Source organism: Electrophorus electricus, chromosome 12 (genome assembly GCF_041902795.1).
Source record: "Electrophorus electricus isolate QZ-2024a chromosome 12, ASM4190279v1, whole genome shotgun sequence".
NCBI lineage: Eukaryota > Metazoa > Chordata > Actinopteri > Gymnotiformes > Gymnotidae > Electrophorus > Electrophorus electricus.
The window spans coordinates 28,427,501-28,451,303 of record NC_137508.1 but is presented as its reverse complement, the minus strand read 5'-3'; the positions used below and the strand labels follow the sequence as shown (position 1 = coordinate 28,451,303).

At 43.1% G+C, this 23,803-nt stretch overlaps 3 protein-coding genes and 1 long non-coding RNA gene across 9 annotated transcripts in view; 2 read left to right on the top strand and 2 right to left on the bottom strand.

Moving 5' to 3' along the window:
- Window positions 1–223: 223 nt before the first annotated feature.
- Window positions 224–5,029, bottom strand: tnip2 (TNFAIP3 interacting protein 2). Of its 3 annotated transcripts, none has more exons than XM_027024379.3 (6): window positions 3,954–5,026; window positions 2,961–3,248; window positions 2,455–2,544; window positions 2,087–2,344; window positions 1,853–1,969; window positions 224–1,692 (listed from the first exon to the last, which is right to left on the bottom strand). In XM_027024379.3, exons 1-6 carry the CDS (start codon window positions 4,242–4,244, stop codon window positions 1,447–1,449), a joined length of 1,290 nt encoding a protein of 429 aa, XP_026880180.2. In that variant the 5' UTR covers window positions 4,245–5,026; the 3' UTR covers window positions 224–1,446. The 3 variants fall into 3 exon arrangements, with proteins under 3 accessions (XP_026880180.2, XP_081581203.1, XP_081581202.1); XM_081725077.1 differs by lacking the exon at window positions 3,954–5,026 and adding an exon at window positions 3,597–3,724; XM_081725076.1 differs by lacking the exon at window positions 2,455–2,544 and having other exon boundaries at window positions 3,954–5,029.
- LOC145660372 (uncharacterized) lies at window positions 3,582–8,904 on the top strand. Its single transcript, XR_014126677.1, has 3 exons — window positions 3,582–3,613; window positions 3,651–3,888; window positions 5,516–8,904. It is a non-coding gene; the product is annotated as an uncharacterized LOC145660372 (long non-coding RNA).
- A 1,225-nt stretch (window positions 8,905–10,129) lies between these two features.
- Window positions 10,130–13,599, bottom strand: scpp1 (secretory calcium-binding phosphoprotein 1). 2 transcript variants are annotated; one of them, XM_081724068.1, is made up of 8 exons: window positions 13,518–13,599; window positions 13,352–13,406; window positions 13,196–13,243; window positions 13,050–13,100; window positions 12,773–12,808; window positions 12,586–12,648; window positions 10,880–11,792; window positions 10,130–10,744 (listed from the first exon to the last, which is right to left on the bottom strand). In XM_081724068.1, the coding sequence occupies exons 1-7, from the start codon at window positions 13,520–13,522 to the stop codon at window positions 10,914–10,916; spliced, it is 1,137 nt and encodes a 378-aa protein (XP_081580194.1). In that variant the 5' UTR covers window positions 13,523–13,599; the 3' UTR covers window positions 10,130–10,744; window positions 10,880–10,913. The 2 variants fall into 2 exon arrangements, with proteins under 2 accessions (XP_081580194.1, XP_081580193.1); XM_081724067.1 differs by having other exon boundaries at window positions 10,130–11,792.
- A 3,325-nt stretch (window positions 13,600–16,924) lies between these two features.
- Window positions 16,925–23,803, top strand: part of sparcl1 (SPARC-like 1) — an 11,543-nt gene continuing 4,664 nt past the window's right edge. For 2 of the 3 annotated variants that reach the window (XR_014126742.1, XM_027024381.3), the window contains exons 1-5: window positions 16,925–17,013; window positions 21,029–21,121; window positions 21,676–22,467; window positions 23,068–23,182; window positions 23,674–23,798. Coding sequence is in view for 2 of the 3 variants with exons in the window: in XM_027024381.3 (XP_026880182.3) it covers window positions 21,068–21,121; window positions 21,676–22,467; window positions 23,068–23,182; window positions 23,674–23,798 (1,086 nt within the window). In the remaining variant the exon portion in view is untranslated. Of the gene's footprint in view, window positions 17,014–17,328; window positions 17,394–21,028; window positions 21,122–21,675; window positions 22,468–23,067; window positions 23,183–23,673; window positions 23,799–23,803 lie in introns of all 3 variants that reach the window. The other variant, XM_027024382.3, reaches the window with a different exon arrangement.

The following is a 23,803-nucleotide window of genomic DNA, read 5'->3' as shown; positions in this document are numbered from 1 at the left end:
GCACACCCTTTTTACATCTCAAGAGCCAGGAACACAAATGCTATATCTACAACAATGTACATGGTCAGATGACTTTTTTGTCAAGGTAACCCTCATGGTAATTTTTCCATATATCTGAGCCCAAGGCTGAACTTTGGCCATAAGTGTGGACACACACACACACACACACACACACAAGATAAACAGGCTATACACAATGTAACAACAGCAACACACAAAGATATACTTAAAACATTACACATTTTTAATAAAGTTTTTCAGAATGTAAATACTTGATTAGAAAAATAAATCTTTAGTTGTATGTCAGTTGATATCGCTTTAAACATGTATAAATCAAAGGATCCTCTCATACGTTTTTTTAACCAGTCTAGGACTCGACGCCTCATGTCTCACGTTACCAGCCTGAGGGAACTTCCTTTTTTATTTAAAACTGGACGTTCTCCTACAGTGGAGAGATCAAAGGCCCAGTAAACACTCACACACTGCTCAAACTTTGTTGTAAATTTTTGACTTATTTGAGTCAGATTGAGTTGGGGATGTATGTCAGATTATATAAAGTGATAACCAATGCTCCAAGTAATTCTCTCTCCTGATTAATTTAAATCGGATAAGCTCTTAGATATTTTAGTGGGCTGTGATCTATATGAAAATCTAAAACATTAAAAATAGCACCATAACAATGAATTTAGTTCACACTTTATAAAAGCTTATGTATAATTAACAGATTGTGAAAAAAAATAAAAATAAAAAATTAAAATAGAGGAAAGTGCTATGTTCATATTCTCTTGAGGTATATCACAGGACCAAGATGTGTGTGTTCATCTGGGCTGTACAAGGACCCAGCAGGTCACAGGCAAGTTCCTGATGGACAGAGCGCTCAGATCAGAGGAGCTGATGGCAGAGGTCAGGTGCAACAGCATTAAATAGATTGTCTTAACTGGGTTATGACAAGGCAATACCTTGCAATATAAAGCTCATATATTATAAAATCAACAATGCATACATTTTAACACATTTTCAGTAGATTGCAGTTTTGTTTTATAGTCTTTCTAACTTTCTTTTTTTAAACTTCAAAAATCTACTGTGCAACTGGTCTGGTATCTGGTGATGTCAATTCCTGGAAGTCAGAATTTCAACCAGCTACAAACGGGAAACTGGAGGCCAATTTTTCCCAACTTTCCCAACTGGATTCCAGAACAAATCATAAAACAAAAACAAATCTGATCTGAGGACTCATTCCCACCCCGAACCGTGGGCAGGACAGTTTTGAGCTTGCCAACGTTATGACAAAACTGCTTAATGTCTCAGCAAAAGTCAACATCCTGTAGGTTTCCCAGGGTCTCCTGTGCCAGACCAGACACTCCACCTTCAGCAAGGCCGCTGCCTTCCACAGATTCTTCTGTAGTGCATTTCTTCTTCTTGTGTTTGTAGGTCCAAGCAGAGAGTTCACAGTTTGGCACACTCCTCACAGTGGTTCAGGAATTCAGCGGTGTGTTTGTTGTCGTACCTGGCTGCGCACAGTGGGCACTGAAGCTCAGCAGTGTCCTGAGCGGGCCAGTGCCCGGCTGTCCGCTTGGCACTAGAGTCTGCAGGACTGCTCCGTAGCAATGTTTCGGCCGTGTCCGTCTGCTTGCGGACCGGTTTCTTCAGGCTGATGTGGAGCCGGCGTGCCGAAGTGGCTTCTCTGGCATTCTGGGTGATAAAGAGGCATGACACTAATTAGGAGCGTAAATATATTTTCGATCAGAAAGTGCTGTCAAACTTGTGAAACATAAGACGGAAGCTGAGACATACACGAGGCCCGTGGACTCAGCAGAGGTGAGGGAGACCTTGAGCAGACTCACGGACTTGCCTGTGTGTGGATCTGCAGCTGAAGACGCTCCACGTCGTCCTGGAGTTCCAGGATCTTGCCCTGAGCCCTCTCTCTGTCCGCGCGCTCAGATTTGAAGTCTTCGATGTAGGCCAGAACCTGAAAAGGAGCAGAAACACGTCAACAAACCTTCACAAGAACGTCAGACTGTAATGATTAGGACTGGAAATTTTGCGTGAGCTCAGCGCATCCGTGTTTGCGTGTGTTGTTAACAACCTGCTGCTCCAGCATCTGGATGCGTTCTTGGTCTCTCGGCTCACGCTCATCTCGTTCTGTGCTCATCCTTTCACACTGCAGCATCTTCTCCTGGAGCAGGCCATTCAGCCGGCCGATCTCCTCCTGGAGCAGCGCCTCGGTGGCCTGGCCTTGGGGCTGCGCCAGGCCGCTGGGCTCCCTCAGCTTCTCACACAAGCCCTTCACATACTGCTCTCTGCTCTGATCATACTTCTGCCACTTTGAGTTCAGGTTCTCCACCTGCGAGGGGACACAGCAAGCAGAGACCTCAGAGACCACACGGCAGATGAGCAGAGCGTGTACCCTCTGCTCACGGGCAGCTGGTAGCAGACGCGAAACGCAGGGCTTACGTATGCCACTCTGTCTCTCAGCTGTTGGTTCTCCCTTTGTAACTTGCTGACCAGAGAATTCAGGTGGGCAACATCTGAGAATTCAGTCACCTGGTAAAGAACAGAGAACACTAACGTTCTTCTCACAAAACGTGCAACTAAATTAACAAAGTCAACATCAAAGAGAAACAAGTAACCTTGAATAGCTACACTAAAATAATAAAATGTAATTGCTGCAAATGTGTCCTTTCACACTAATTAAATACATTTTTTTTTATTGTTTTTATGCTTAAAATGTGAACCCTGGTGACTAGTGAAGTCATTTCAGCAGTGTGTGCGCATCTCCACCGCCAGTCACAGTGATCATCCCTTTGCTCTCTGTGCGTGTGTGTGTGTGTGTGTGAGTATGTATGTATGTGTGTGAGTATGTGAGTATGTGTGAGTATGTGTGAGTGTGTGTGAGTGTGTGTGAGTGTGTGTGTGTGTGTGTGTGTGTGTGTGTGTGTGTGTGCACATCCTGTCCATACCTCAACTGCGTGCGCATTGTCTTCAGCGCCGGGCGTCCTGCTCTTCTCCAGTCTACCCAGTAGCTCCTGGCACACTCGCACGGTGGCTCCCAGTTGCCCTCGGAGCTGGTCCACCTCCTCTACCAGTGAGCTGCACAGGACATCCCTGGTGGCCTGCACGCGGTCCCGCTCAGCTAGGGAGGCATGCAGCCGTTGGATCTCCCGCTCCTTCTGGTGCTCGGGCCGGTGACGCATGCACTCCAGCTCCTGCTCCATGTCTCTCAGCCTCTGCTGCAGGCCCTGGCTCTCCTAGCACAGGAAGCAGGGCAGTGCTTGTTAGGCTTTAATCTACATTTCCCATGCTGCCATGGGCCAGGCACAGTCTCTCAAGCACTGGCAGTAAGACCTAAACATTCTTACCATCTTTGTCATTTTAGTGTGACTAAGAGTTTTTGAGGAAGCTCAGCACCCTTAACAGGGCAGCGATAAAACCGTTTAGAGGTCACAAGCTTTGCAGGTTTACAAAGAAAAATAAATATTCTTAGAAGGTCAATACACAACTACGTTCCCAGCAAAATAATCTAGAAAAAGAACCGATCTGAACAATTGTAAATGTCCTGAACTATAAAGTAGGTTCTGTTTTGCGGATGTACTCACTCTTTGACTACAAGTAGGTTGTTTTGCGGATGTACTCACTCTTCGACTAAGTAGGTTCTGTTTTGCGGATGTACTCACTCTTTGACTACAAGTAGGTTGTTTTGCGGATGTACTCACTCTTTGACTACAAGTAGGTTCTGTTTTGCGGATGTACTCACTCTTTGACTACAAGTAGGTTCTGTTTTGCGGATGTACTCACTCTTTGACTACAAGTAGGTTGTTTTGCGGATGTACTCACTCTTTGACTACAAGTAGGTTCTGTTTTGCGGATGTACTCACTCTTTGACTACAAGTAGGTTTTATTTTGCAGATGTACTCACGTTTTGACTAAGTAGGTTGTTTTGCGGATGTACTCACTCTTTTGCTGTGTTCCAGCCTTTGACTCGCGTCCACTTCTGTGTCCTTCAGTTTGTGTTTCAGTTCACAGATTTCTTTAATCAAGCTGTCGAGCAGAGAGGTCGACGGTGCCTCCCGTGTCCTCTCGTGTCTGGCCAGTCTGGCCTTCAGCTCCGCTATAACTGCGTCTTTACACGCCACCTGCTGCTCGAGACCCGCGACCTCGTGCTGCATCTCGTGGTAAAACGTGTTCAGCGCAGAGACGCTCCGTAACCTCGTCATTTGGTCCTCGCGCTCCCCGACCTTCTCCATCGCTCTTTATGCCAGGCTCTCGCGCACAGGCGTCCCGCGGTTCCGCTCCATCCGCGTCCCTCGCGGCTCGTGCGAATGGCGCCGTTCAGACCGTGCGCTCGCGCACACGTCGTACGCGAGGTAGGGAAGCCGGCGCGGGGGATTTCCTGCGGGAGTTCCCCTTCCACAGCGCGCGCGAGCGCGGGGTTTCGCGCTTCAGCGCCGGAGAACGGTTAGATGACCACGAGCTCTCGCACCTTATCTGTTCCGTTCACTGCCGAGTCGCGGATTCTGCAGCTTTAAACTTTAAACTGTTCAAGTCACAGATTCTGCAACATCTGCGCGTGTTTGCGTAACTTGGACCGCGCGCCAGCCTCGTCTCTTCCTGTAAAGACGCGCGCACTAGTCTCTTAAACGTCACGTCGGAGGAATAAATGCGGTAACCGAGTACTTTTCGAAATGTTGTGTTTTGAATGAAGAGCTACAGGGCTGATCATCTGCTACGCCCTCATATGCGCTCTTATAAAAGCGTGATATCTTAATAAACCGTGAAAGTTACTCAGGTCATTACGACTAATAATTAAGGCCCAAGAGCGCAGAGCCTCGTGACACTAAGCTTGGACACCCCCGTCAAGAGTGAAAAAACCCAACCACCATGTTATATTTTTACACCAGTTATTGTGCAAAACATTTTAAAATATATGAAAAAATGTGTAAAGAAACTTTTTTTTTGCTATATTTTAAGCAATATGAGTGTGTTTGTTTCCTTGCCCGCAATCAATGATCTCATAAACAATTCAGACCTTAAAATACGTTTCTTCACGGTATGTAGAGAATATTGACCTCTGCATCATGGACAGTCTGACTACATCACTTCTAACGCTCTCTTTAGTCAGTTATCCGTGTGCTCTGCTCGTAACAGAACACACAGACCAAGTGTTTACCCATCACTACCCAACTGAAGAAGGCAAATGTTTTTTGCAAATTATTAAGCACACTATTACCAAACATAGTGAGGACACAAGTTTGAATGCATGCTGATATATATGTATAATGCCAAAACAAACTGTGGTGTGAGCTGGCATTAGGGTATGAGATATTCCAGAAACCATATAATCATATAATCCCTTCTTAGTCCGGGACCTGGACAGGATCCAGGTTCCTGTTTACGTAATTCCTCCCGCCCCCCCACTTCCAACTCTCCTCAGCGCGTAGTGTATTTATTATTAATAACACGGATTATACTCCTCCATTACATATTTCACCTTCTTTCTCAAACTTGGACTGTGTAGGACGGGAAGGAAACGTAAGGGTTTGCCCGCGGACCTGCGCCACAGGAGTATCCCTGTCCTGGAGCGGCACATGGGGTGGGACATCTCAGGCTAGGGACCAGGCTTGTGGTAACTGCCACTCAGTGCCCTTCAATACCATGAATCATACAGTGTGTATACTGTTAATGATGAAGTCTACCCTAATAAACAGTCATTTTAATTACTGTAATTAGCAACCTTACAAGGTCTGCCCTGCAGTTCTCTATAATAACAGGACCTTTTATTCTCTTGCCAAACACAGCAGTGGATAAAACTGCAGAAATTCCCCCCTGATGCTTGGGGTCCTTACACCAGTTTCTGAGTTTTGCTACCATCTTGTGGTGTGTTCCAGCTGCGTGCTTTTCAATGGAATGTATTGCTCTGTAAATTATTTTATTTAGCTTTATTATTTTAATGACATGATTTAAAAGAAAGTATTATTCTGAACACATGGTTTTAAAATGAATGTTTTTCTTCTTCAGTAGTTTCAGTATCTAGATTAGGTGTGGTAGTTCGTGGAATATTTATTCCACTGTGGAATTTGTGGAATATTTAAATTACTATTGATCATGCACATATGAAATTTCATACTACTGTTGAGTAACTGAACACTCTAGCAATTATTGTCTGGTATTATTTGTTATTGTCCTTATTGTCTGATATAGAGTTTATGCTTATTTTGCACTTCTAGGTATCAGGTATTGATTCCTGAATTTTAACAGTATTCTAATTCATTCGTATCTTGGACTCTAACCTACTGTACTGGCTAGGATGTACTCTATGAGAAAGTGACAAAGCACTTTTGTAAGTTGCTCTGGATAAGAATGTAAAAAAATGTAAATGTAAGTGTATCTTGGTCTTCACGATAAACTCCGGGCCATTGGATATATCCAGGAGGAAAATACTTTAAAACATATTTAAAATACGTTTAAAAATACCTTAAAAACCATCGTAAACCATCATTACTTCTGAACTTCTGCTGTGAAGGTTTTGTTTACTGATCCTCTGGTACTTGATTCCACTAAAGGAAGGCCAGACTGCTACAGTAGTTTCCCTGCCCTAAACCTTTAGCCCTAAACCAGCGTTACATTTTAGAGGTTAGTTATGTATGCTGTTAGTATAGAGATGGAACAAAAATTATCATTACAATGAAAGAAAGTTAAAACAAAATTTAAAAATTATATTTTTTATAATTTAGTCTTTCTTATCAATACCCAAAATAGAATAATTGCCAATATAAATGTCAGGTGATAAATATTTGTATTTTTATGTTATATTAAATATTAAAGTAAATATATATTGAACAAATATTAGCCTTTTGGGTACATACCTTTATAAACGGTTCTGATCTGAATAGAAGCCAGCTTGAAATTGCAAAACACATTGACCACATCCTGTTATCAACAGGTGAATAGATGTGTAAACAGAAACAGTGCCAAACGCACGTAGCAATGCGTAGGAAAAAGCAAACATAGTTAACACACACATTAAGCAGTGCGCAGGATTGCAGGGTGCCTGATTTCACATCATGTCATGGTTTCTCCTCCTGTTTAGTCAGCAACCTTAGCTATGTGCGTTTGTTTTTGTATTGGTTCTATATCCCTCCATTTTCAGTTTTTCCTTGTTCCTTGCACTCATCTGCATACTCCCTCGTTCACTGTTCTCTCCAGCCAGTGTTGGCTTTCATCTACCTTTTTCCATGCTGGTCTTTTTTAGGTTTCCTCGAGCTTTCTTTGTTCAGGCTTAGTGTGTGTGTTTTTGTGTGAGTTTTTTGCTTGTTTCATGTCTTGATCTGTGAGTTGTCTATTCCTTCTGTTTGATCACTGCTGTGCTTTTCTTGTACTTGGACACGGGAATAAATATAGAACATCCGTGCTTGTATCCTGCTCCAGAATGCACGATTCCAGCCCTGAAACACACACACACACTGTATGCGGCAGCGTTTACATCAGTGTTTATGTAGTAGCATCAGAACGGATAACCCAGACTCTATCAGACATGCCTCTTTAGTTATGTGATGCGATGAGCATAATATATGTAGTTTCATTTCAGCAATAGTTCAAGTTCAAGTTCAAGAGGTTTTATTGGCATTTCAGCTATATACAAGTACACAACAAAAACGAGACAATGTTCCTCCAGGACCATGGTGCAACATAAAAACAACAGTGCAACAGATAACATGCTACACAAGTGCAAACAGTCCAATATAGTGCAAAATGTCATTAAATAAACATTAAATAAACAATAATAAATACAGGATAGGAGAAATACAAAATACAAAATGAGTAGACAGTGCAATTTAGTCCAGTACACAGTACTGGGCATATGTAAAGCGAGTTGTGCATAGCAATCCGTGACATGCTACCCTGAACACAGCAGTCACCGGTAGCAGCCAGAACAGTTCAGAGTACAGTGCTGGTTTAGTACAGTACTCTAGCAGCAAGTAGGATAATTTGCAAGACTGCAACAGGAGTGCTTAGTTTATTTGTGTGATGTTTGATTCAGCACTAGTCCAAGTAAATAGTTTCAGATACCTTGGTGTTCACATCTCGCAGGACCTGTCCTGGTCCCGCAATACCAACTCACTGGCAAAGAAGGCTCGTCAGCGTCTTTACCACCTCAGACGCCTAAGAGACTTCAGACTACCCTCCAAAGTACTGCGGAACTTCTACACCTGCACTATCGAGAGCATCCTCACGGGGAACATCACAGTCTGGTTTGGGAATAGCACCAAGCAGGACAGACAAGCACTCCAAAGGGTAGTGCGTTCAGCAGAGCGCATCACTCATACGGAACTTCCTGACCTGCAGACCATCTACTACAAGCGGTGCCAGACCAAGGCCAGGAGAATTGTGAAGGACCCCACCAATCCCAACAATAGACTCTTCTCTCTGTTGAGGTCAGGGAGGCGCTTTCGCTCCCTGAAGACCAAGACAGAGAGGCTGAAGAGGAGCTTCTTCCCACAGGCCATTCGGGCCCTGAATCAGGGAAACTGATAAACTGTGGGGACCACCACCACCATGTAACATAACTGTATATCTGTATATATATATTTATATTCAATTACCTTGTTACACAACAACTGTAGATATGTTATTATACGAAATGGATCTGTACATTCTGTAGATTGTGTACATATATACACAACCATATACATTGTACATTGTGTATATAATCATAATATACATATATTGTACATACATTGTTAATATATTTTGTACATATATAGAATATATATATTTATCTTTGCATATCTATATTTCTCTATGCACCCCTGTTTTCTTTTCCTCAGTTTGGACAGAGCACTCTCCACCATTTCACTGCGAGTTATACTGTGTATGACTATGTATGTGACGAATAAACCAAACTTGAAACTTGAAGGCAAAACAATGTGTGAGTGTGTGTATAGATATGTATGTATGTGTGTGTGTGTGTGTGTGTGTGTGTGTGTGTGTGTGTGTGTGTATATATATATATGTATGTATGTATGTATGTATGTATGTATGTGTGTGTGTGTGTGTGTGTATAGATATGTATGTATGTATGTATGTATGTATGTATGTACGTATGTATGTGTGTGTGTGTGTGTGTGTGTGTGTGTGACTGTCTATAAGCATGTATAAAAGTGCCCATTTTGGAATCTGAATTGGAATTGGAGTTAGCCAGAGTTCAGGAGTCTAATGGCTTCTGGGAAGAAGCTGTTGCACAGTCTGGAGGTGCAGGACTGGATGCTGCGGTACCTTCTTCCAGATGGCAAAAGGGTGAACAGTTCATGTGAGGGGTGTGTGGGGTCTTTCATAATGTTGGTGGCTTTCCGGATGCAGCGTGTTATGTAGATGTTCGTGATGGAGGGAAGAGAGACCCCAATGATCTTCTCAACTGTTCTCACTATTCTTTGGAGGGTCTTGCGGTCAAAGGCGGTGCAGTTCCCAAACCAGGTAATGATGCAGCTGCTCAGGATGCTCTCTACAGTACCTCTGTAGAAGGTAGTGAGGATGGGTGATGGGAGATGGGCTTCCCTCAGCTTCCGAAAGAAGTAAAGACATTGCTGGGCTCTCTTGGTGATGGAACTGGTGTTCAGGGTCCAGGTGAGGTTCTCCGCTATGTGAACACCAAGGAACTTGATGTTCTTGACGATCTCCACTGAGGAGCCGTTGATGGCAAGCGGAGAGTGATCTCGCCTTGCTCTCCTGAAGTCAACAACCATTTCTTTTCTTTCAATATTTAACAACCTAAATTAGTTACTAATTATTTAACAACCAATTAATTACCAATTCTTTAAAATTGTAGAATATTTAAAGCATCACTGATCCTGTGCCTATGAAATTTCATACTACTGTAGAGTAGAAAACCACTATAGCCGTTATTGTTTGATATTTTTTGTTATGCACGTTTCGTAATCTGATATATTTCAGGATGTAGTAAGCTTTATTATTGAATTCTTCTGTTTCTATGCCTGTGTAAAGAACTTTGTATTGCCATCATATATGAGAAGTGTTATACGAATCAACTTGCCTTACCTGGTCTATTCCAGGGAGAGGGCAGAAGAATGAGTCAAAAGGAATGAGTCAAAAGGAATGAGTCAAAAAGCCGAAATGCTCTTGCCAGATTTATTCAGGGAACTTGTCAGGCAGAAACACTTTTATGATGCATGAGAAATGTTAGATTCCAACAGAAATGATTGATTGAAAGATACATTGAAAAAAAAGGAAAACTAATCAATCAATAAAATGATTATATCATAGTTTATCTCACTCAGCAGCCCCAAGAAAAGGACGAACACCCCTGGTTCTCCTCTCCGCTGTACTGTGATGTTTCCAGTCAGCATAGTAACACCCTATAACTTCACCAAATGTGTTTGTGCCTTACTCAACAAGAGACCCAATTTTGTAATAATGCAAGATACATTCACCTAGTCATACATTCATAAGGGTTAAGTACTGGGAGGGATCAGAAGACCAGGACTGTATTCTGATAGAAGTACACAACCATTCTCACCGTATATTAAATGTTTTAATATGTAAAATATTTAAAAGCCTCTAAGACATTCAGGTCTTGTGTTAACATTTGCCCAGATTTCAGAGAAATCCACAGTCTGGATTAACAAACAAGAAGAACCAGGTGTTTGATCAGGTGTTTGGTCACGTTTTAAATGTTCAGTGTCATGGGGCTGGAAGTGTGTAGCTCAGCTTCAGAAAGTAAAAGTCCTTCCTGGGATTTTATTCCAAAAAAATCAAACAAATAAACAACAACAATAACAAAAAAGTCATTAGAAATAATTAGAGCTCAAGCCAGTGGTTAGAATTAACAAAACTTGATATAACAAAATCATGTCAGGACTTTTACCTTTTGAATTCAAGCCTTTTTAAATTTTTGTTTTTCACAGGTCTACAACAGGTGTATCCAACCAATTAGACGGCTCACTGGCTTCATCATCTCCGACACCTCCCTCTAAAGTGTCCTGGCTGTGGCATTCTGCGTCTCCATCCGCACACTCACTGGAGTGGCTGTCTGCGCTTTGCACGATGCCGTCGGCCTCAGGACTCTCACTGGAGCTGCTTTTCTCTCCGTTGCTGTCGCTGACGTCATTCTCAGATTCAGATTCCTCGCTACTGGCCGACTCCATGCTGCTGCTGTCAGATTGGGTGTCGTTGCTGCTGTGGTCCAGCTCTTGGTCCTCACTGGATTCGCTGGATTCGCCGGATTCACTGGATTCGCTGGATTCGTCGGATTTGCCGGATTCGCTGGATTTGCCGGATTCATTGGATTCGCTGGATTCGCCGGATTCGTCAGATTCGCCGGATTCGCCAGATTCGCTGGATTTGCCGGATTCATTGGATTCGCTGGATTCGCCGGATTCGTCAGATTTGCCGGATTCGCCAGATTCGCTGGATTTGCCGGATTCATTGGATTCGCCGGATTCACTGGATTCGATGGATTTGCCGGATTCACTGGATTTGCCGGATTCATTGGATTCGCCGGATTCACTGGATTCGTCGGATTCACCGGATTCATCGGATTCACTGGATTCGCTGGATTTGCCGGATTCATTGGATTCGCTGGATTCATCGGATTCACCGGATTCGCCGGATTCACCAGATTCGCTGGATTTGCCGGATTCATTGGATTCGCCGGATTCACTGGAGTCGCTGTTTTCATGCTCTGCATCACTGTCATCTGTGTCTGGATTTTCAGTGCTTTCTGAGATACTGTTGTCATCTGCACTGAGTATGGTTATGTTGACAGAATGAAGCAAGTTCTGCAAGGAAGGAGACGTGTTCTGTCTGTGTGGTCTGTACTACAGTCTTAAAAAACTTAAACTATAAACTTGGTTTGTTGAATTTATTTCTTTAGCAGTTCAGGTGTGCTGGTCCAGGGAAAAGTACTGAACTGTATAAGGTCCTGGACTGTACCTGGACCACAGCACCTGGGCTGAAGGGGCACCTGGACTGTACCTGGACCACAGCACCTGGGCTGAAGGGGCGCCTGGACTGTACTTGGACCACAGCACCTGGGCTGAAGGGGCACCTGGACTGTACCTGGACCACAGCACCTGGGCTGAAGGGACACCTGGACTGTACCTGGACCACAGCACCTGGGCTGAAGGGGCACCTGGACTGTACCTGGACCACAGCACCTGGGCTGAAGGGACACCTGGACTGTACCTGGACCACAGCACCTGGGCTGAAGGGACACCTCGACTGTATCTGGACCACAGCACCTGGGCTGAAGGGGCACCTGGACTGTACCTGGACCACAGCACCTGGGCTGAAGGGGCACCCGGACTGTACCTGGACCACAGCACCTGGGCTGAAGGGGCACCCGGACTGTACCTGGACCACAGCACCTGGGCTGAAGGGGCGCCTGGACTGTACCTGGACCACAGCACCTGGGCTGAAGGGGCACCTGGACTGTACCTGGACCACAGCACCTGGGATGAAGGGACACCTCGACTGTATATGCCACAGCACCTGGGCTGAAGGGGCGCCTGGACTGTACCTGGACCACAGCACCTGGGCTGAAGGGACATTGTTTTGCTTGTCCTTGCTTACCTCTCGGACGTTCTCTTCACTGTCACTGTTGTCTTTGGTGATTCCGTAGACGTCTGCGACAAACTGTCAGGGTGAAATATGATGACAATCATTACCTAAATGCAGACCTTTAGGCATAACGTGATCAAAATCACACCAACTCTAGAGTTATTACACATCACACCATCTGAAGAGTTATTACACATACCTGTTCAACTGAGCTGGATTTCAGGGATTCAGTAATCTGTCCAAAAAAGAGATTAATTATGTGGAAATATCCATGAACATAAAGTTCCATTCAAGATCTTTCTACAATCTGGGAGTTGGTAATGACAGATCTTAGTGTGTTCCTGGGACCTGCTCAGTTCTCGTACTTTGAATGTGTTGTTCTCAATCTTGTGCAAATACATAACGATATCATGATAAAGATAAAGATATCATGCATTACTTATCCACAAAGGACCAGTGTCAAATATCTAACTCACGTCTTGTTCTGAAGTATCGCTTTGTTCGGAGGATTCGGATATTGAGGAGCTCTGTGACAAAGCCCACAAATGTTGTTAGTATCAGCAAAAATATCAGATCGAGTACATAAGTGTGAAAATGAATGGAGGTTTTATTTAATACTAACAGAGTTGGATGCATGCTCCATCACATCTATGAACTCTGTCTGTAAGATCTGCCCAGTGCAGAGAGAGGAATGTCAAAAACACATTCATCTTAACATTTAAGATCTTTCTGAAAATGTTACTTAATTTTTTTATAACTGGAAGTGTCTGCATCTTACTGGATTGGCGCTGGCTGCCCCCAGCAGACAAAGGATTACGATGGCAAACTTCATTCTGCAACACAGAGTAACCAAACTGAAATTTTCCACTAAGCCTAAAACAAAATTTAATAAAGGCAATACAACAGCTTATTTTAACAACTTGTGCGGTATTGGAGCATCTTACCTCATTTCGCCTTTAGTGCGTATCCAGTACGTCCCAGTGGGTGTGGAAGCTGGGCCTGCAGTTGCTGGGATGAGCGGAGAGAGTGAATGTTCTGACGAGGTAGAGCAGTGGCGCTATTTATCTGTCAGTCACTCCACCAAGGTGAGGTCATCACTTCCGTCTCTAGCTCAGATTCTCCGTGACTGCTGTGGGGATACTGGCATGTGCAAACACACACACACACACACACACACACACACTCTGCACCCTAGACTAGACCCTTGCAGTCTCTCTTCCTGACCTATTTTAAGAGGGTAAACTATAGGGTGTGTGGACTGTACATACTGAGTTTGCCTGTAGTCCCACACGGCAGGAAGTGTATAATGAGAGCATGCTTAGTTTCTGTGGGAACAGTTTTTTTTTTCTATACACCTCTGCATTCTAATTAAGGGCACATTGTATACACAAGCGTGAGGCCCACATAATACACAGACACTGCACCATTTGAACATGACTCACTTATTCAGATTATTAATGGAAACCAAGCAGCAATCCGTTGTCCTAATTAAGAATTCCTGTGTCCTAATTACAGGTGTGCATACACCAATAATAGGCCTTATGTAACTTTCAGGAAGTGTGCACGTTCTGGATATTCTGAAGCAGAATCACATATCAAAATAATTCATGGACCTTTCACCTTTCAAATGTGGTGATTCTGACATGGGAGGTTATCTTTCACACGGTCTGTTTATATGCCCTGGTGCAGAGAACTACTTACATGAACATTATGTGAAATAAAACCACAACAATACAAAAAATGTTCATGAAATGAGTGAAATTTTGTACCATCTGTGAACCATTACCTTAAGATGAACATTATTTCCTGGAATTCCTTATTTGGTAAGTTCCTTCATTTCCATGCATTCAGAAAAAGCAGTAGACTCACTGTACAAACATTCCTCGTAATAACACAACATAATTAAGCCTGCACAGCTGCCCAAAAATCCCACGCGTGCACGCACACACACACGCACACACACACGCACGCACACGCACACACACGCACACACACACACACACAGACACCCCACATTTCTGTCTGTAAAGACCAAGCAGAAACCACAGCAAGCCACACAGCTTACTTTGGCTTGCCCGTGATCACGCAGCACTCTGTCAGTCAGGGTTGGGGTTTAGACCCAGACTGTATCTGTGTGGCATCGTCTGTGGTTGGAGATGTGTGTTAAGAAGATGGGAAACACCGTCCATCTTCAGGGAAAATGGACTGAGAATTTGCCAACAAGAATGCCTCTATTCCTATGTGTGTGTGTGTGTGCATGTGCGTACATGCGTGTGTGTGTGTGCATGCGTACGTGCGTGCATGTGTGTGTGTGTGTGAGAGAGAGTTGTAATGTTGCAATGAAAGATGATGATGTTTGTCCCATTACAAAGTCATTTGCACCTTTTATTTGGGGCTTGGCTTTGTTAACATAAAAACCAGATTTATGGCGGTCTTCTGTTTACCCACCTCTTCCAGATTAAGGGTTAATTTTGCATTATAATAAATATGAATATTGACCCGGGGAGAGGAGCATTTACTCTGCAGTTGTCTGCAGGTTTAGAGGGGAGCTGGCCAGTGGCTGTCTGCTGTCTTTCTCCCTGACACTGTGTGTGAGGTGCTGCCAAGGTGCCTCAGTTCTCGTTGGCGGGAAAGTAAGAGTCTGTCCTCATCTCTGCATGGAGCTTCTCCATACGGACATGCTGGACAAGCGTCCAGCGGACTATCAGACTCTCAACCTCCTCCGATCAGTCTTGCGTTTTTGGGAGGAGCCGTGTGGAGCCATAGCACTCCTTGAGTGCTGCTGTTGAGATAGGGAGAGGTCACAATCTTTTCAAGAACAAGAGAAAGTAAATTTATCAAGCACAAGTTTTGTTTGTTATTCCTAAAAAGAAGAATATTGTCAGTGAGATGAACCAATATTTGATTAATTACACAATGTTTACGCACATGTATGAAGTGTGAAATATAAAACCTACATTTTGCGTGTATTGTACATCCTGGTAATATTTTATGAGTGACATATGTTTAAGTTACTGGACTAGTAACCAGGTTGCCACTTTTGCCCCTGAGCAACAAAAAGCAAGTAAACAACTGGCTGGTGATAGATCCTGTTTGGTTGGCTGGCAATAGATCCATTTTTTACATATTTGTGAGGTTTTTAGGTGTATATATATATATATATATATATATATATATATATATATATATATATATATATATATATATATATATATTTTTTTTTTTTTTTTTTTTCCAATATGTTAATTTTCAGTAATAATAACAGCAGTCTAATAAAAACATGATAATTCTGACATATTTAAATTATTTCAGCTTCAAAACTGGCAAAGAAAATGATTACAGGACTTGAACTTGATCTTTGTTTTAAGAGCAGTGAGGCAAGTCCCGGAGCTCTACCGGCCTGCAAAGTTCAGCTCCAACCCTGATCTAGCAAACTTAATCTAGCACACCTGATCTAGCACACCTAACATAGAACTCCCGATCTAGCACACCTAACATAGCACACCTAACATAGCACTCCTGATCTAGCACACTTGATCTAACACATTTAACATAGCACTCCTGATCTAGCAAACTTGATCTAACACACCTAACATAGCACTCCTGATCTAGCACACCTAACATAGCACTCCTGAGCTAGCACACCTAATATAGCACACCTGTCTGTAATGTTGAGAAGCTACAAAATGACTTGTACTGGATTGTGTGTGGGAATCATTTTACTGTAATCTCATTTTGGCTCCTGAGACTATTCGTAATGTTCTCTCTTCTTTTTGAAAATTTCAGATGACATTACAAATGCCTAGTGGCCTAGATGAAAGCTGACTGGTTCTCCTAACCCTATGTTAAAGATGATTGGTTCAGCTAACCAGTCTAACAGTCATTGGGTATTGGACCTAATAATACACTGCTGGCCCAGCGGGATTTACCGCCATCTAGAGGTGGGCTGAGATATTGTTTGGACAGGGATGCAATTCTGTGAAAGACGATTTAGTGTTTGTAGAGCAGCTTTGACACTAAATTAATGACGCTGACAGGTTATACATTATGTATGCAGTACATATAGTATGTAAAAACATAGAAAGGAAAATCATTCTTTCTTTTTTGATTATTTATTATTATAAATATCAACAGACTTCCAAAATGTTCAGGATGTAATTATTCTTCATGTGTGGAATGGAGAGGAAACATCTCCACAGTTAATCAGCCTTAACTTGCACATTGACTTTGCATGTTTTCTTCGTCCCTAGTCACCCCTCCCCGTGCAAAAGCCCCCAATGGCTGTTTTCTGTGGTAGGCAGGAGTGTGGATGCCTCTTGGAGGGGAGGTCTCAGAGGAGTGCACTAGCCTTGCGAGCGCTCTGGGCTCCCCAGGCGTGTATCATCCGAACACTCTGCTCATCTCCTGCTCCAGTGGGTCCTCTACAAGCTTCAACTGCAGGTAGAATTCACAAAGCCTTAAATCTTAAATCTTAAATGTGTTAGCACTTTTCTTCACACTTGTTGCAAATTAATGTACATAATTAGGGAATGAACATTAGGTTTTTAAAAATCTATTTATTTTGAAGCTTATTTCTGTGTCCATTGTGCCTATTTTCAGCCATCTCTACCAAATATTTAGTGTGTTGGCCAGGGATATTTTAAGAGAACATGCCAAACAAAATAGATCTTCATTTTTAAAAAGTCATCGTCTTCATTCTTCATCTTTTGGCATGCAATACTTTTATTTTTTTGCTTCCCTGTGAACCTTGGCTAGCCAGACGCTGGTCCTCCCAAACAGATCCACTAAGGCTGCATTGTTCCCCAGTCAGAGATAAAAAGGTTTGTGTGCACATTCCTTTTTCCAGTCTGCTAGCTTCTGATGTTTGCTTTGCTCCTATGGCTCTGACTTTTGAGTGAGGCCCATCTCTTGGGTCCGTCACCACGACAACGGAGGCGGCCGGTTTGCGGCCCAGGTTATCGTGGCAAGCAGACAGACAGCATGCTGATGACAACCCGTCGCCGTGACAACACTCGAGAGAGCTGTCACTTCTCCATTCACTGACCAGCTCTAACATCCATGTGCACCAACAGCATGGTGCACCATGCTGTTTTCTCTACTCTGATTGGTTAATGACCAAGTCCTATATTAGCTGAACGGTGTGTTAAAGAAGGGAGATCCACTTATTTGTGCTCTGCAGAGACTCTCCATGGCTGAGATTACCAAACACTTCAGCCAAAACATTTAGGTAAAACATTCAGGAGAAGCAAAAGGTACACTGATACATTTCTGAGTGTTTCAGTGTGTTTACTGAAGTAGTAGTAGCAGTAGTATAGTAGTAATAGTACTAGTATAGTAGTATAGTAGTTGTAGCAGTATTATAGTAGTAGTAGTAGTAGTTGTAGTAGTATAGTAGTTGTAATATATATAGTAATAGTAGTAACAGCAGTAGGACATTTATTAGCACTTCACAGTCAATTACTCAATTCACACACTAATTTAGAAATATAAAAGGGTCAATTAAATCAACAATCCTTATTTAAATTACCAAATAAACATGTTAACAAAACCCCCAAACATCTCCTAGCCACCATAACCACAAATCCTGAATAAATAAAAAAAACCATTAAAATTATCCTATAATGGATATTCATTAATAAGTCTTGTAAAATAGGGGTTAATGGAATTATGGTGACACCCAGTCCACACTAATGGAGCAGTACATTTTTGCCTGTTGTGTGAGTTCTGTCCTGATATCTGAGTTCTGGAAGCTGGACACCAGTTCAAAGCTAAGAAGCTGCAGAAGGAATGAGTTAGCTCAGCGTGTTTTTAAGGAGAGTTCAAAATGTTAGCCTCACATTTTCATGAAGAATCACCCAGCTGTTAACAGACCAGGCATTTAGCCTGCCAAACGCATCCTTGACAGTGGAGGGTTGTTTCCTGTATCTAGATTTCAGCAGGTTAATATGATCTACATATTTTCAGACTGAGTTAGAGGTATTAGAGACTATCAAAGCAATGAAAACTGAGATGGGGAAAACAAGCGGTCCAAGGAGAGTTCCCTGAGTCACTCCGCCAGCGTGACCGGCCCAGTCTGACAACATTCCATTCTTTTGGGAATGAAGTCACAAATCCAGGGGATGAGTTTACACCTCTCTTTCCTCTTCATGATCTTATGAACTATAACGCTCTGATCAACTCTGGGAAAGGCCTTATTAAAACCAATAGCTAACATTGAACATATAAAAGCAGGACCAGCTGTATTCCTAGCTAAAGGTCTACAAAGTTAACAAGGACATTGGTAGTTTATTTGCCTCTTAAATACACAGTTTATCTTATATCAAATGTGATGTCCTTAATGAGCCACCGGAAGAGAAGATGTTTTACTATTTTTGTCAGCTAGGAGGTTAAAAATATGTCTTAGCTGATTTAGCTCTGCGGGATGAATTTTGACACAACCACTTCTTCTTATAGACCACTGTTCCACCTTAACAGAAAAATGTAACAATATGCCACTGCAGGCCACTGATCTTACAAAAAAAACCTCAACGTTTTGATGGGGAATCATGTGTAAGCCCAGGGCTTTACTGACTCTGGCAGCCGGAAGGCTGAAATAACGTCCCGGACAGTAAGTGTGGCTGCTTGGTTAGGACGTGGAAGGTAGGATGGTAGATGCGTAAGATCTAATGTTATTAAAATGTGCAATTTCATCAAATCATTCATTTCTCATATTTTCAGTTGCTTCCATATCTATTCCACAACACTTATTCCTTATGCACTCTTTTAAATTGGCCATGCTCATAATATTCTTATGATTCCCTCTAGAATTAGCAGACATTAGTCCTGAAACTTTATTAGCATAATAGATCTTTCTCGTCCAGGCAACAGTCTGTTAAACTTTCTTTCTGTAGTGCTTTCCACTGTTTTGTACTGAATAATGGATATTCGTTAATAAGTCTTGAAAAATAAGGGTTTGGGGAATTATGGTGACACCCATTCCACACTAATGGAGCAGTACATTTTTGCCTGTTGTGTGAGTTCTGTCCTGATATCTGAGTTCTGGAGGCTGGACACCAGTTTAAAGCTAAAAGGCTGCAGAGGGAATGAGTTAGCTCAGTGTGTTTTACATGGACCACATACCCCAACACCTGTCTAATAACACCTGTCTAATAACACCTGTCTAATTACACTTGACTAATAACACCAGGCTAATATAGCCAATACCCTTGGCTTGTAAACTGGTTTGCAGAACTGAGAAATACTTAATGCTCTTAAGAGGACTGTCTTACTGGCACTCGCTGTCGTAGCATTTACCTGATCAATTCACAAAAGATTTTGTTGGAAAGTGAGCTCTGCTGCTTTTTATTAATCATGAGAAGAGGAATGTTATTAATTCAACAAGGTGTTATTGCAGAAGGCCTTTTAGTGTCAGTTCAAAATGTTAGCCTCGCATTTTCATGAAGAATCACCCAGCTGTTAACAGACCAGGCATTTAGCCTGCCAAACGCATCCTTGACAGTGGAGGGTTGTTTCCTGTATCTAGATTTCAGCAGGTTAATATGATCTACATATTTTCAGATTGAGTTAGAGGTATTAGAGACTATCAAAGCAATGAAAACTGAGATGGGGAAAACAAGCGGTCCAAGGAGAGTTCCCTGAGTCTCTCCGCCAGCATGACCGGCCCAGTCTGACAACATTCCATTCTTTTGGGAATGAAGTCACAAATCCAGGGGATGAGTTTACACCTCTCTTTCCTCTTCATGATCTTATGAACTATACCGCTCTGATCAACTCTGGGAAAGGCCTTATTAAAACCAATAGCTAACATTGAACATATAAAGGCAGGACCAGCTGTATTCCTAGGTAAACCACTACATAGTTAACAAGGACATTGGTAGTTTATTTGCCTCTTAAATACACAGTTTATCTTATATCAAATGTGATGTCCTAAATGAGCCACCGGAAGAGAAGATGTTTTACTATTTTTGCCAGCTAGGAGGTTAAAAATATGTCTTAGCTGCTTTAGCTCTGCGGGATGAATTTTAACACAACCACTTCTTCTTATAGACCACTGTTCCACCTTAACAGAAAAATGTAACAATATGCCACAGCAGGCCACTGATCTTACAAAAAAAAACCTCAACGTTTTGATGGGGAATCATGTGTGAGCCCAGGGCTTTACTGACTCTGGCAGCCGGAAGGCTGAAATAACGTCCCGGACAGTAAGTGTGGCTGCTTGGTTAGGATGTGGAAGGTAGGATGGTAGATGCGTAAGATCTAATGTTATTAAAATGTGCAATTTCATCAAATCATTCATTTCTCAAATTTTCAGTCGCTTGCATATCTGATCCACAACATTTATTTGCATAATAGATCTTCCTCGTCCAGGCAACAGTCTGTTAAACTTTCTTTCTGTAGTGCTTTCCACTGTTTTTTTTAAATGATGTGTTCAAATTGTCATGGTACCTTGACACAGGTGTGGACTTAAGGTGACCTTACTCACATCCTCGCAGATATGACAGCTCAACATCTGTGTGTCTGCCTGCTGGCCATTGTGTTAACTGTGACTGTAAGTAAAAATCTGAAATAAAAAATATACTTGTGTACCTTTAGAAAACAAAATTTTAACCAAGAATATTGAACAATGTCTTTCATCCTAAACCTAAACTGAAACCCATCCCTGTTGGGTTTTGTTTTTAGCAAACATTTTTCAACTTATAAATGTGTTGTTTGTGTTCTTATGGAAGGTGCACAGTAAGCCTGAAGGAAAATACGACTCTCTGTCATAACAGCCGTGTGAAGTGGAGTGGATGTCCATTAGTCACATGCTCTGCTCTCTGTGATTCTACTCTGTGCTATCATCCTTTGGCTTTTCAAATGCCTTTGGAGTTGCGTTCTACTTTTCACTTTCTAAAACACCCACTTTCTAAAAATGTGTGTTCAGTGTGACTTGTCTGAGACGTGCTGGGAGCTGGAATGGAGAAAACTGTGGCCTGCCCTTGCTTCTGAAAGACTGGCTTGAGAATTACTGATTTAAGGGGTCCTGAAGACACTGAAGTCTTCAGAACTCCCAGGCCTGGTTTATAGTTCTCACTCTTTCAAATTATCTATTTTCCCCTCTAGAGTGCGGAGAAGCCATCGGTGTCTGATGGGGATGGTGCCATCCTGTTGACAAACTTCCCCTTTGAGGCCAGCAGTCCAGATGCAGGAGACAAGGATGCTGGCGAGGGAATAGGGCAAGCAGTCCCAGGAGCTGTGCAGGTGTCTGACGTAGGCCAGGGGAACACTCTGGCTCCTGTGCTGCTGAGTGAGGACGCACTCTCTCGTCTCCTGCAAGGTTCTGAGCAGGAGCAGCAAGATGTTGGAGAAGATGAGGACAAGCTGGAGGAAGAGGAAGAGGAGGCAGGGAGGAGTTCAGAGTCAGAGACACCAGTAGCTTTGGACTACACTGCCAACAGTGAGGCTGTAGACCCTTCGCCCACCAAGGTGGAGGAGACCAGCAAGGCCGAGGACGAAGAGAAGGTTGGGGCGGAGCTACCCACAGCCATGGCAGACTACGATTCCCAGGAGTCTTTGGAAGAAGCTGAGGACCCCAGAGAGGGAAGCCAAGAGGCTGACCAGGCTGTACCTGTAGAGGTTTCTGAAGATGAGCAGGAGGAGGAACTCTGGGATACTGAGAAACGCGAATGCTACAAAGGGCCTGAGGCAGAGAAAGGCACCAGTGATAGAGGTAGCCATGCTAAAGGCAGCAGGAGGAAGGCTGGGCACATGAGGAAGGAGCAGAACTCCTCTCAGAGTGGCCAGGCCTCTGGGAGTGAGGTGTCCAGTGGGCGTGCTCAAAGACCAGAACCTGAAAAAGGACCAGACAGCAAACTCAACATGGAACACAAGGGAAAGAGGAGGCACAAGAAGTGGGTGAGGCTGGGAATCACCCTTACATGGCAACGTTCATCTAAAAGTTGCTTTATCAGATTGTCTGATACTATTTGTCATTAATATTCACGGAGAGAAATTTTGTACCCACTCAAAATGTACTCAGATTATATATGTCCACTTTGAATTGCTCTAAAACTTCAGAATGTTACAGATCTTCAGAAGGTTCCATACCTAACCCTAACCCTAACCTTAATCCTAACTGTAACCTTAACCGTAGCCTTAACCCTAACCCTAACCATAATCCTAATATTAATCCTAAACTTAATCCTAACCCTAACCTTAATCCTAACCTTAACCCCCAAACCCTAACCTTAATCCTAACCTTAACTCTAACCCTAACCTTAACCGTAACCCTAACCTTAATCCTAACCTTAACCCTAACCCTAACCTTAATGCTACCCTTAATCCAAACCCTAACCGTAATCCTAACCCTAACCCTTGCTATATACAATTGAAGAAATAAAACACTTCAAGTACACGTGTGAAGTTGCTGCTGTCCGTCTAAATCTGTGCTGTATTGACTAGACTGTCAGCTGTCTAAACTGAGCCCAGATTCCTGTTTTCCATTCCTCTTCCAAGACCTCTCTGGTAGGACTGAACCCTGTGCAAATCTGGGCCTCGGTGAGCCTGCTCCCCAGGAGCAAACCCATGGCTCGAGCCAGACCCGGCCCCAGGGGGCAGGACGCCCCAGCCGGTGAGTGTTCTTTCACGCCTGTCTGCGCCATGCTGAGCTCTCGTTAGGAATTCGCTGAGCGTGGCTGTCTCTGACACTTTTGTGGCCAGCAGCTAGACAAACAGAGGCACAGCCAGCTCTGCACGGCTGGCTTCAAACACAGTGGAAGTAGTGACTGAGGCTGTGCTCTGTCCATACTGCCAGACCTCACGGACTGCAGACATATTCTTTATATAGGCCAGGAAATTCTCCCTTCTATATTAAAGCTTATGGACGATAACAAGTATGCTGTGTGCTGCAGAAAAGCGTTTGTTTGCTACACTCAAAAGTGTATCAATGGTGAGAGTTAGTGAGAGCAAGTGTTAATTTGCTGTAAAACAAGCTCTTATGTTGCGGGTCTTGCAGGAATTTTATGTGCTTGTTCTGTTTTTCCAGCTTCTTTCATCGTGGTCTGTGAGATGATACGAGTCTGATAAATAAGTGAAAATACTGAGGTTTTGTGTTGGATCCAGATCCATGTGAGAACTTCCCCTGTAAATCGGGCAGGAAGTGCAAGTTGAACGAGGAGATGGAGCCCAGCTGCTTGTGTCAAGAACCTGCACAGTGCCCTTCTGAGAATCTCACTGAGCTGGAACACGTGAG

Bases quoted from the DNA above. Each gene is read 5' to 3' on its own strand.
- tnip2 (XM_027024379.3), bottom strand. From the start codon at position 4,244: ATGGAGAAGGTCGGGGAGCGCGAGGACCAAATGACGAGGTTACGGAGC. The intron at 3,249-3,953 runs GTGAGTACATCC...TTCCTGTGCTAG, and splicing joins GGCTGGAACACAGCAAAAGA to GAGAGCCAGGGCCTGCAGCA. The intron at 1,970-2,086 runs GTTGTTAACAAC...GCTCCTTTTCAG, and splicing joins TCCAGATGCTGGAGCAGCAG to GTTCTGGCCTACATCGAAGA.
- scpp1 (XM_081724067.1), bottom strand. The intron at 12,809-13,049 runs GTGAGTTAGATA...TTTTTTGGACAG, and splicing joins GCGATACTTCAGAACAAGAC to ATTACTGAATCCCTGAAATC. The intron at 12,649-12,772 runs GTATGTGTAATA...TCACCCTGACAG, and splicing joins AATCCAGCTCAGTTGAACAG to TTTGTCGCAGACGTCTACGG.